This window comes from Chiloscyllium punctatum, chromosome 49, assembly GCF_047496795.1.
Source record: "Chiloscyllium punctatum isolate Juve2018m chromosome 49, sChiPun1.3, whole genome shotgun sequence".
NCBI lineage: Eukaryota > Metazoa > Chordata > Chondrichthyes > Orectolobiformes > Hemiscylliidae > Chiloscyllium > Chiloscyllium punctatum.
Window position 1 is genome coordinate 21,999,086 of NC_092787.1, and position 12,663 is coordinate 22,011,748.

General features: G+C 42.3%; 1 protein-coding gene across 9 annotated transcripts in view; it reads left to right on the plus strand.

The window, feature by feature from the left end:
- Window positions 1-12,663, plus strand: part of kcnt1b (potassium sodium-activated channel subfamily T member 1b) — a 412,195-nt gene that overhangs the window by 214,116 nt on the left and 185,416 nt on the right. For all 9 annotated transcript variants that reach the window (XM_072565807.1, XM_072565812.1, XM_072565806.1 and 6 more), the window contains one exon: window positions 4,670-4,769. In XM_072565807.1, coding sequence (XP_072421908.1) covers window positions 4,670-4,769 — 100 coding nt within the window. The remainder of the gene's footprint in view (window positions 1-4,669; window positions 4,770-12,663) is intronic.

A 12,663-nucleotide genomic window follows, 5' to 3' on the forward strand; every position in this document is an offset into this window, starting at 1 on the left:
ACTCTAACTTCAGGCACAGCACATAGGGGACAACACTGAGAAGCTGGGTCAGTCAATGCACGACTGAGGCTGTTGTAGTTAATTGCACATAGTATACGAAACAAGGTAAATGAGTTTGTAACACAGATTAAAATTGGCAGGTACGATGTAATGGGTATCATAGAGACATGGCTGTAAGGGGATCAGGACTGAGAACTAAATATCCAAGGATACATGTCTTATCGAAAGGACAAGCAAATGGGGAGAGGGACCAGGGTTGCCTTGTTAATAAGAAATGAAACTAAATTGATAGCACGAACGGACACAGAATTGGAAGGCGTTGAATCTGTGTGGGTAGAGTTGAGAAACGTCAAAAGGAGAAAGAACCTGATGGGAGTTATGTAAAGGCTTTCTGGCTGTCATCAGGATGTGGGGAAGAAAACAAATCCGGAGATAGAAAAAGCGTGTAAGAAAGGCATTTTTACAATAATCATGGGAGGCTTCAATATGCAGGTGGGCTGGGAAAATCAGGATGGTAGCGGATCCCAAGAAAAGGAATTTGCAGAATGACTACAGCGTGGTCTTTGGAGCAGCTGGTGGTAGAGCCCACTCAGGAACAGGTAATTCTAGATATGGTCATGTGTAATGACTTGATTAGGGAGCTTAAGCTGAAGGAACCCCTAAGGGGCAGTGACCATAATATAATAGAATTCACCTTGCAGTTTGAGAGAGAGAAGCTGGAATTAAATGTAATGATATTAGAGTGAAGGTAACCACAAAAACATGAGGGAGGAGATGCTAGGGTGGGAAGCCTAGCAGGGAAGATGGCGGAGCAGCAATGGCAGGAGTTTCTGGGAGTAATTCGGGATGTGCCATAGAAATTTATCCCAAGGAAGATGAACCATATTAAGGGGAGGGTGAGGCTGACAAGGGAAGTCAGGGACAGCATAAAAGCAAAAGGAAAACCATACAATGTGGTGAAAATGGGAAGCCAGAGGATTGGGAAGCCTTTAAAAACCAGCAGAGGATAACCGTAAAAAAAAATTAAGGTGGGGGGAGAAGATGAAATATGAGAGTAAACTATCTCGTAATATAGAAGAAGATTGTAAGAGTTTTCTTAGATACATAAAAGGTCAGAGAGAGTTAAGAGTGGACGTTTGACTGTTGGAAAATGAGGCTCACAGATAGTAATGGAGAACAAAGAAATGGCAGAGGAACTGAATAGATACTTTCCATTTGTCTTTGTGGTGGAAGACACCAGCAACATAGCAGAACTTCGAATGTTGGGGGCAGAGAAGAGTGTAGTGTCCATTACTAAGGTGAAGGTGCTGGGGAAGCTGAAAAGTCTAAAGATGGCTAAATATTCCGGAACAGATGGGCTACACCCCAGAGTTCTGAAGGAGATAGATGAGGAGATTGTAGAGGCATTAGTGATGATCTTTCAGGAATCACTGGAGTCAAGGAGCATCCCAGAGGACAGGAAAATGGCTAATGTAACATCCATGTTTAAAAAGGGAGGGAAGATAGGAAACTATAGGCAGATTAGTCTGAACTCAGTTGTTTTAGAGTCTGTTATTAAGGATGGGATTGCAGAATGCTTGGAAGTTCATGGTAAAATAGGGTCAAGTCAGCACAGCTTTGTCAAGACTAGGTCCTGCCTAACAAGTCTGTTAGAATTCTTTGCAGAGGTAATGAGCAAGTTAGACAGAGGAGAACCAGTGGACGTGATCCATTTGGATTTGCAGAAAGCTTTTGACAAGATGCCACACAGGAGGCTGCTAAGTTGGATAAGAGCCCATGGAGTTAGAGGCAGTGTACTGAATACACTATTCCATCTATATTTCTTTAGATCAATGATATCAGGTCTACTTACTGTTTATAGTTGCTGGCCTGCTCCCAATGCTGCCACAGTTATTAGAGTATAAAACGTTCCACCCATTCATTTCTGCTGAAGTAGACCCTTAGAATGTTTCAGGTACATGCCTGCTAAAATATGCCTCACAGTACTAGCATGTGAGGTGTTGCCTTACTCCCATTGGAACCCCATTTAATAAAATCTTATTTAACTTCCACTAAAGGTGATGCTGAGAGTTAGTTAGGCTTCTCAAGTATTTCTGAACAATAGATTTCAGGACTGTTGAGTTAATAGTGCACCATTTTTAATTTGCTGTCAGGATTGCGTAACTTTACCAAAGAGACCCCATGGGTTTCTCCTCAGGTATTATTCTTTCTTTCATATATTGAACTGCATTGCTTTTCAAAAAGTGGCTTTGTTTAACATCTCACCAAAATTCAGCTCTTCTGACCTTGCACAATTCCTTCAGTTGTTACGAAAGTGATAAAAATGGAACATTGATTTTTGAGTTCCACCCTCTGGTTTTAATCGCTGGGAACCTAAATGGATTTTACCAAAGGAGCAATGCTGACTTATGGTGGCAACAGTGATTACCTCACCTATTTGAGCCAATCTTCTTGAAGTCATCGCTGAATAAGACCCAGTCTGAACAGACTTTAATATTCATCAAAATGACTGTCATGGGTCACTTGGATCAGTATCTCTTGTTTGATTTACGTATTGAAAGTTTCATTTATTGGAATGAAAGGCTCATGTTCAGATTATCCATCTTTGGGGGGAAATATTGAAACCAGATATGGGAATACACAAATGCAGTATATTTCAGGCAACAGTGTTTGGGCAGAGCAGCAAGAGGAAAAACAAATTTGCAATTGCAGCACTGGAAGACTTTCTTCCTGTTTTCTGTCAGATTTGTGGAATAATGTCTGGTGAAAAGCAACTCAGAGAAACATCCATTCACCAAGAATTCAAAATATTTATAATTTTTACTCCTGCTGAAGATAGGAATCTTCAATTAAACAACTAAATAAAAGCAAAGTTTTGCAGAGGCTGGAGAAATGGTCCATTATGACCCTTTTGGAACACAGAAAAAAAGTCATATTAGAATCAGAACATTAAGTCTGTTTCTCTGTGTACAGACACTACAACCTTAAATCTCAACGACTCTTATGGACTTTCAAATCTTCATGTTCTGAATTTTTTTTTAATACTAGACATTGTCTCTTCTTAAATCCTCATTTCTGTGCTTGTACGCCTGTATTTTGTAATTTATTTCTGGTTAGCAAGCAATAAGATTGCTCTTTCTTTCACTCGAGAACTTGGCTTCTTCATTTCTGAACTAGCGAGTCACATTTTCATTGAGGTGTGAAGTCTCTTTGCTAAAATGAATTTTAAAATCTTTGCTACAGCCAACTGAAGGTATTAAAAAAAAGTGGGAGTTGCGTCCCCTTGCTTCAACTTGTCAGAACACAGTACTGATGATGCAAGGTGTGAGATTTATATAAATTGTAATATCATTTATTTTGGAGTTTGGATTTTAAATTTGTAGTTTTGGACTTTGGTCTGCACATATCAATGTGTTTAATGATTAATTTATCAATATTTCTAGAGCTACGCTTTATCTTTTAGAAGCTAGTATGAGAGAGAGAAAAACAGAAAGACATCCAGAAGTGATAGTAGGAATTTGTTTGCATTCAAAAGTTTTTCAAGCAGATAGAGCAAACATAGAAGAACTGACTGCATTCAGTTTAGATGTATCACAAATTATTGTTTTCATTTTATTGACGGGAAAGCTTTCATTTTCAGTTTGCTGATAAACTGGTTGAAGATGGATGTATGTAACATCTTCTCTAAAGAAAGGATTTAGTTCCGAAAAGTTAGGCAATATGTTGCCTCAGAGTAAGGGTTTTCATTTGCAGTTTCCAGACCAGGAGTGTTTAGTTAGAAGCCTGAAGGGATTATTCAAAGCTGAGAATGTCTAAGCTCGGTTGTGTGAATACTCAAGGAAGAGGCTATTAGACACTTAAGAATTGAAAACAATAATTAAGTCAAACCTACAGATGTGATCAAGTAGGGAATTCTCTCTAAGTGTTTGAATACTGCAAAGAGATGCTGTTGTGATAGAATATTGTATTTTTACTCTGTTTCAAAATCTTTCAAATTATTTTGTAGGTAATAATGTGGATTGTTCTACTTTACCTTCATAGAGTCATAGAGCTGTACAGCATAGATACAGACCCTGTGGTCCAATTAGTCAATGCCAACCAGATATCCTAAATTAATCTCATTTGCCAGCATTTAGCCCATATCTCTCTAAATCCTTCCTATTCATTACCCATCCAGATGCCTTTTAAATTGTTTTTAATAGAATCCCTCCAGTGTGGAAACCGGCTATTTGGCCCAACAAGTCCACACCGACCCTCTGAAAAGTATCCCACCCATACCCATTCCCCCACCCCATTACTTTACATTACCCCTGACTGAAGCACCTAAGCTAAACATCCCTGAACACTATGGGCAACTTAGCATAGCCAATGCACATTTTTGGACTGTGGGAGGAAATTGGAGCACCCAGAGAAACCCACACAGACCCAGGGAGAATGTGCACACTCCACACAGACAGTCACCCAAGGCTGGGTGCGAACCTGGGTCCCTGGCGCTCTGAGGCAGCAGTGCTCACCACCGAGTCACCGTACCACTCCAAAATGTTGTACCCACCTGCACCACTTCCTCAGGCAATTCATTCCATATATGCACAACTCTGCAGGAGAAAGTTACCCCTTAGGTCCCTTTTGATTCTTTCCCCTCTCACCCAGCTTTTTTTTCTCATTGCAGGTTTAAGAATACGAATCTTTAACTTCTCCCTGAAGGTCCTCACTTGCCTTCTGTACATACTACGGGTTTTGTTGGATGATCCCATGGAAGGAATTGGATGGTAAGACTTTCTTTTTAGGTTAAAGCAGCTCAGAACATAATGCATGTACACCCATGCTTAATCTGCTCAACTAACTGTTTAAAAAGAGAAAAAAGAAGTACTGGCAGTGATTCATTCTGGTAAACATCTACCTCCCAGTGGCTCCAGAGTCAACCATGTTACCATTCGCATGTGTAATTAGGCAAAACTAATATTAGGGCAAAATATTTTTGTGCAGTAATAGTGCCATTTCCACAATCTTAATCTGTTCAATACTGAAGGAACTGAGTCACAACCCCATCTTTTAAGAATTGTGTGATGTGAGTAAGCTCTGTTGAAATTATGGATTACTAGGGCATTAACTCAAATTTTGAAACAAGAACATTCATGTTATTTATATATTTTTGTTCAGTATTTATACCTGAGGCAGAAACACTTTCACCTCTACCATGAAGAAGCGGCTCTTTGAAAGCTAGTGCGTCCAAGTAAACCTGTTGGACTATAACCTGGTGATTTTTAAATTTATCCACCCCAGTCCAACACCGGCTCCTCCAAAATATGGAAATAGAGTAAACTTTGTTTTAACCGGCATGCCATTAACCAGCTCTCTTGATAGACCGGCAACAATTACATACCACAAATACCGCCATGTCTGAGTATATAAACTGTAACAGTGATGTGTATGTTCCCAATATTACATTTTTATTACTTACCGTGTGTTATTATATTGATTTTAGGTGGTGTGTCATGCTTTTACTTGGTTTTTTGAGGGATGTTGATATCTGGATGCTTCACCTGGTCAGGGTTTACAGTGTTTGGCATTACTCCTGATTATCCAGAGTATTGATCAACCAGCATATTCCCAGTCCCATAGTTGCCGATTAATAAAAAGTTTGCTGTTACTAATATCATTTCATCAAAACCTTCTATCCATGTGCAGCTTCCATACTGGAAGCCTGACTTCTCAGTGTCAATGTATCCATTATGAATTACTATATCTACCTTTTGGAATGGAATTAAATAGTGACCATTGTCAATCGTTAGAAGAATCCATTTGGTTCACCGATGTCCTTGGAGGAAGAGGAATCTGCCATTTTCTCCTAATGTGGCCGGTGTGTAACTCCAGTCCCATAACAATGACTTTTAGTTGCTCTCTGGGCAATTAGGGAGAGGAAACAAATGTTAGCCTCGCTACGGGCACCCACACCCCATTACTTTAACTGAAACTTTCTTGTTGTGGTTCTGTTCACCGAGCTGGGAATTTGTGTTGCAAACGTTTCGTCCCCGGTCTAGGTGACATCCTCAGTGTTTGGGAGCCTCCTGTGAAGCGCTTCTGTACTGTTTCCTCCGGCATTTATAGTGGCTTGTCTCTGCCGCTTCCGGTTGTCAGTTCCAGCTGTCTGCTGCAGTGGCCGGTATTTTGGGTCCAGGTCGATGTGTTTGTTGATAGAATCTGTGGATGAGTGCCATGCCTCTAGGAATTCCCTGGCTATTCTCTGTGTGGTTTGCCCTATAATAGTGTTGTCCCAGTCAAATTCATGTTGCTTGTCATCTGCGTGTGTGGCTACTAAGGATAGCTGGTCATGTCGTTTCGTGGCTAGTTGGTGTTCATGGATGCGGATCGTTAGCTGTCTTCCTGTTTGTCCTATGTAGTGTTTTGTGCAGTCCTTGCATGGGAGTTTGTACACTACATTGGTTTTGCTCATGCTGGGTATCGGGTCCTTCGTTCTGGTGAGTTGTTGTCTGAGAGTGGCTGTTGGTTTGTGTGCTGTTATGAGTCCTAGTGGTCGCAATAGTCTGGCTGTCAGTTCGGAAATGCTCCTGATGTATGGTAGTGTGGCTAGTCCTTTGGATTGCGGCATGTCCTCGTTCCGTTGTCTTTCCCTTAGGCATCTGTTGATGGAATTGCGCGGGTATCCGTTTTTGGCGAATACATTGTATAGGTGTTCTTCTTCTACTTTTTGCAGTTCTGGTGTGCTGCAGTGTGTTGTGGCCCTTTTGAACACTGTCTTGATGCAACTTTGTTTGAGTGTGTTGGGGTAGTTGCTTTCGTAGTTCAGGACTTGGTCTGTGTGTGTGGCTTTCCTGTATACCTTTGTGCTGAATTCAGAGCACAAAGTTGCATCAAGACACTATTCAAAAGGCCACAACACACTGCAGCACACCAGAACTGCAAAAAGAGGAAGAAGAACACCTATACAATGTATTCGCCAAAAACGGATACCCGCGCAATTTCATCAACAGATGCCTAAGGGAAAGACAACAGAACGAGGACATGCTGCAACCCAAAGGAATAGCCACGTTACCATACATCAAGAGCATTTCCGAACTGACAGCCAGACTACTGCGACCACTAGGACTCATAACAGCACGCAAACCAACAGCCACTCTCAGACAACAACTCACCAGAACGAAGGACCCGATACCCAGCATGAGTAAAACCAATGTAGTGTACAAACTCCCATGCAAGGACTGCACAAAACACTACATAGGACAAACAGGAAGACAGCTAACGATCCACATCCATGAACACCAACTAGCCACGAAACGACACGACCAGCTATCCTTAGTAGCCACACACGCAGATGACAAGCAACATGAATTTGACTGGGACAACACTACTATTATAGGGCAAACCACACAGAGAACAGCCAGGGAATTCCTAGAGGCATGGCACTCATCCACAGATTCAATCAACAAACACATCGACCTGGACCCAATATACCGGCCACTGCAGCGGACAGCTGGAACTGACAGAGACAGGCCACTATAAATGCCGGAGGAAACATCACAGAAGCGCTTCACAGGAGGCTCCCAAGCACTGAGGATGTCACCTAGACAGAGGGCGAAACGTTTGCAACGCAAATTTCCAGCTCTGCGAACAGAACCACAACAACGAGCGCCCGAGCTACAAATCTTCTCCCAAATTTTAAAACTTTCTTCCTTAATGGACATTAGTGAATCAAAATGAGGTTCTACAACAATTGGCAAAGGTCACCAAGGGTTAGTTTTTTTTCCATTTTACGTACTTAAGTTCAAATGCCATGAGGGGTTTAGAACCTATGTTCCTTGAACATTAGCCTGGGGTTCAGGATTTCTGGTTCAGTGATGTAGTCACCATCTCCCCCGATCTGAAGGGTAGCATTTCCCAATAGTTCAACACTGTCTCAGCAGCGTATTAGATGGCTGGTCTAGTTTATGTGTTGCATCGTCCTACTGCGGAGTTTGAACTAATAATAAGTGTAGAGTTGCAGATTTTCCTGTTGTGATTTTTGCTGCAAAGCCGTGGAATAATTTCACACATTTTGATTCCATTTACTTTGAATGTATTTGCAATATTTTAATAAATTTCCAAAGAGACAAAAGCAGAGATCGCTGGATGCATATCGCAGGTCTGGTCTGCAAGACAAGAAACGATTAGCCTTCCGCATCAGATGTTTTGTTGTGTGACTGAAAGGCTGTGCTTGGAATATGAGCATATCTTTAAATTCCAGATGTCCCTGAAAATAGCTTTGGATATTTTTCTCCCGCTCCTGGGAGACTGAGCGATTGGGTGAATTGCATCGATTCTCTTCATGGCTGAACTAACTCTAGATGAAGTCACCTTGAATGTTCAGAAGGCCTCCTGTGTCCAGTTTAACCCTCGTCGGTTCGACCTCCTGTCTGTTTCATTTCATATTTCCAATTTCCAAAATCTTTTCTTAGTGAGGGCTTGTGAAATTACTAAAACAGTAAGTAGCCTTTTTGTACACATTCCAGAGTGTGGTGCTGGAAAAGCACAGCAGGTCAGGCAGCATCTGAGGAGCAGGAGAATCAATGTTTCAGGCATAAGCCCTTCATCAGCCCTTCTGGATGAGTGGCTTATGCCTGAAACATTAATTCTTCTTCTCCTCGGATGCTGCCTGGCTTGCTGTGCTTTTCCAGCACCACACTCTCAACTCTGATCTTCAGCGTCTGCAGTCACTTTCTCCTTTCTCCTTCTTGTACATGTTATGTGGAAATTCTGAACATTGCTGCATCTGCTTTTCCATGAACCTGAATACTACAACTATCTCGTGGTTGTATAGAACTTGAGTATTGCTGAGAAAAAAGAGGCTTTTCCTCTTACGCACATCAGGTTCGCGAGGTCAATTCCTGGAATGGCAGGACTACCTTACGCTGAAAGACTGGAGCGACTGGGCTTGTATACCCTTGAGTTTAGAAGACTGAGAGGGGATCTGATTGAGACATATAAGATTATTAAAGGATTGGACACTCTGGAGGCAGGAAACATGTTTCCTCTGGTGGGTGAGTGCCGAACCAGAGGACACAGCTTAAAAATACGGGGTAGACCATTTAGGACAGAGATGAGGAGAAACTTCTTCACCCAGAGAGTTGTGAGTGTGTGGAATGCTCTGCCCCAGAGGGCAGTGGAGGCCCAGTCTCTGGATTCGTTTAAGAAAGAGTTGGATAGATCTCTCAAGGATAGTGGAATCAAGGGTTATGGAGATAAGGCAGGATCAGGATACTGATTAAGGATGATCAGCCATGATCATATTGAATGGTGGTGCAGGCTTGAAGGGCAGAATGGCCTACTCCTGCACCTATTGTCTATTGTCTAATGATGCAAGAATGCCAAATTTCAATGAGAGCAATAATTTATCCTGCATGAGAAAAGGGGACTGTTTGGTTTGCAAGTTGATTCTGATCAGTGTGCAGTATGGCAAGTATTGTTTTCCATATACTCTTCTGCAACTACAAGGAACACGACCAGGCACAGTAGTTCCCTGGTGCATTCGCCAGACCAATGCCTTCGCCAATTAGCACCTTTTCCTCATGCTGTAAAAATTATTATCCCCTTTAAAATGTGGCATTCTTGCATCTATTCTGATAGGTTTAAGGCAAAATGTTTCAAAAGCACGCCTCTTCTTTTCAGCAATGTTCATAGCCCTTGAAATTTACAACACGTAAAGGAGGCCATTCAGCCCCTTGTGTCTACTCCTGTAACGAATTTCGGCCACCAGCTTTTCACTCTTGATATTGCACAGAATTGTTTTGGCCATCAAATTGAAAGATCAGGGTGTCCAAATGTACAGGACTTCCACTCAGAACAGACACTAGGAGGATCCGGGAGAAAAAAAACTGGTGGTCTAACCCTGTCCTAATGATCCCAAATCAATTCCTGCACTGGCCGAGGTTACCATGAAGGACTAACTTTCTCAACCTCTCTCCTTAATTGAGGTACGGTGGCTCTCAGGTTAAACCACTACGAGTCACCACTCTCTCTCTCCCTCTCTCTGTCTCTCTCTCTCCCTCTCTCTGTATCTCTCTCTCTCTCCCCCTCTCTTTCTCTCTCTAATGAGAGAGTTCCCCACAGTCTGGTAGGACTGTGGTGATCTGACCTTTATCTCATGATCCCAACACAAATATGGCTGTAAACTGGTTGGCAGTTGTGGTGCACATATTGCATTCTCTTGAGCTTATTTTTCAGCCGAAGTGCGTCAGCTGTTCAAGGGGTTCACTGGGAGCTACTCAAGACAATACAAGGAATTTTTTCTTTTACAGTTTCATTTATGGGCAGTCAGAATCCTAGAAATATAGAAGCCCCACAGTGCACAAAGAGGTTATTCGGCCCCTTGAGTCTGCACTGACTCTCTGAAGAGCATCCTACCCATTTCTGTAATCAGCCTGGCCAATTCACCTAACCTGCACATCTTTGGACTGTGGGAGTAAACCAGAGTACCTGACGGGAAACCCACACAAACATGGGGGGAGCATACAAACTCCACACAGACAGTCACCTGAGGGTGGAATCAAACCCAGGTCCCCGGCGCTGTGAGGCAGCAGCACTATCTACTGAGCGACTGAAGGAACAGGATTGCACCTCCTGGCTCCATAAAAAGGACTGGGCACTGTTGCAGACCCAACCTGAAACTGCAGCTAGATGTAAACACGAACAGCCAACTTAAGATAACCATTCAAACTCACAATATGGCTCATTTACACTTGTTAGCAGTGACACACTTTAATACACTGCAAACAAAAGAAATCCACTCAAGCTTTGAACCTTTTTTGAATTACCTGGGAGCTCGGGGAGCTGATAGTTCATCATCGCTTTAGAAACGTAGGAACAGGAGCAGGCCATTCAGCTCCTTGAGCCTATTCCACCATTCCACCATGGCTGATTTGAATTTCTCCAATGCCAAAGTCTCAGCCAATCAGGGTCAACTTGCCAACCAGTCAGCGTCCTTTTCTCCTCTCATATAAGTTGTTGTGATCTTTTGGAATTTGGCATTCTTGCATTTATCCTGACGAGTGCAAGACAAAAAGCTTTGGCAGCATGTCTGTCCTGTCAGAAATGAGCAGATTACATGTAAGCCCTGATTTGACATTGTGAGGTATGAATACCAATATTAAAGAGCTGACGTTTGTTGGTATTCAAGTTTGCGGATAGAAAATGAAGGGCTGAATTGCAAAGAAACTGCTTCTTACTCTTCTTGTGGTGACACAATTGTTTTAAATGGATTAAAGCTTCTGTGAAAGGCTTGTGACACAGTGATAGCATTTTCAGCAGCTTTGGCTTCAAGTCCCGTGTCAGAACCTCTGGCCAAGAAAGTTGTGTTATTTATGTGGCCAAGTGTCAACTTTTAATCCTTGTCATGTGCCTGATGGTGAGTGGGAAGAGCAGCTATCCACCAGAGGGCAGTGGCAAACCTCAGCAGTCTATCACTCAGAAACATGGGACATTGCAAAGAGAGTCCATGGCCTGAAACTGGGGTAAGGGGAAAACAAAAACAACAGACGGACATAGCAAGAAGGATTTCAAAGGACTGTATTAAGTGCTTGCATGTCATTATCTCAGGGTGGATTTTGAGGCCCAGTGTACGATGAGGACACTTTTTAAGAATGTGGAGCTCCACTAAAAGTGAATCATTGCTCTTTCCATTCTGTGAAATGGGGAAATGGAAAACGCTTGAACAAACAAGATGTAAATAATGGACCACAGGGCGATTAAGATGGATGGATTATTTATTCCACCCATTCATCAAGAATACCTGAGTGCAATTGACTAAGTGTTCTTACCTCTCCTTGATGTTGTTTTTAATCAATGTGTGTAGTGCCTCACTTTGTTTGACCCAAGCGCTGAATCTGATGTATCAAATCATTTGACAATCATTCTCATTATGCAGAAATCCAGCTCAGAGCCTTTCAAGATTCCTCGTGATTGAAATTTTGCCCAAGTTTCACTCTCCCTAATTTATAGCTATTACTGAAATGTGTTCCACATCCTCAATAGTGAAGACAGATGCAAATTGTTTGTTTTATTTTAACTGCTCTTTCCTTTCTTTTTCTGTTACCTTCCTATTCACTCTCTCTAGAGGACAGACACTCGCTTGACTTTCTTAAATGCCCAAAGAATCTCTTGCTAATCATTCATATGTTCTGAGCTGTCTTTCACACATACACACACACACACCAGTTATGCTGTCTGCAGGACATCTCACCCTTCCCTCCTGTGGCCCAACTGAGTGTAAGAGCCCCTCACTATCCTGCGATGGGTAGTGTCCAAACCTCTTAACTGGTAGCACCTGGCATGTAAGGGTCATATTGAGAGGCATCAACTACAGTGTCAGAGCCTGCTTCAGCTATGGAATTCTGTTGATCTTCAAAGGCAGCAACAGTGTCCTCCAAAAGGCATCAAACTCTAGCAAATGTTACTCGGAGTATATTACACCAGAAGTGCTTTTTGTGCCTCTAGCACCTAATGATCATAGAATCCCTACAGTGTGGAAACAGGCCATTCAGCCCATTGAGTCCACACTGACCCTCCAGAGACCATCCCACCCAAACCCACTCCTCACAACTCTGTATTTTCCATGAATGATTCACTTAACCTATACATCCCTACACAATATGGGCAATTTAGCATGGTCAA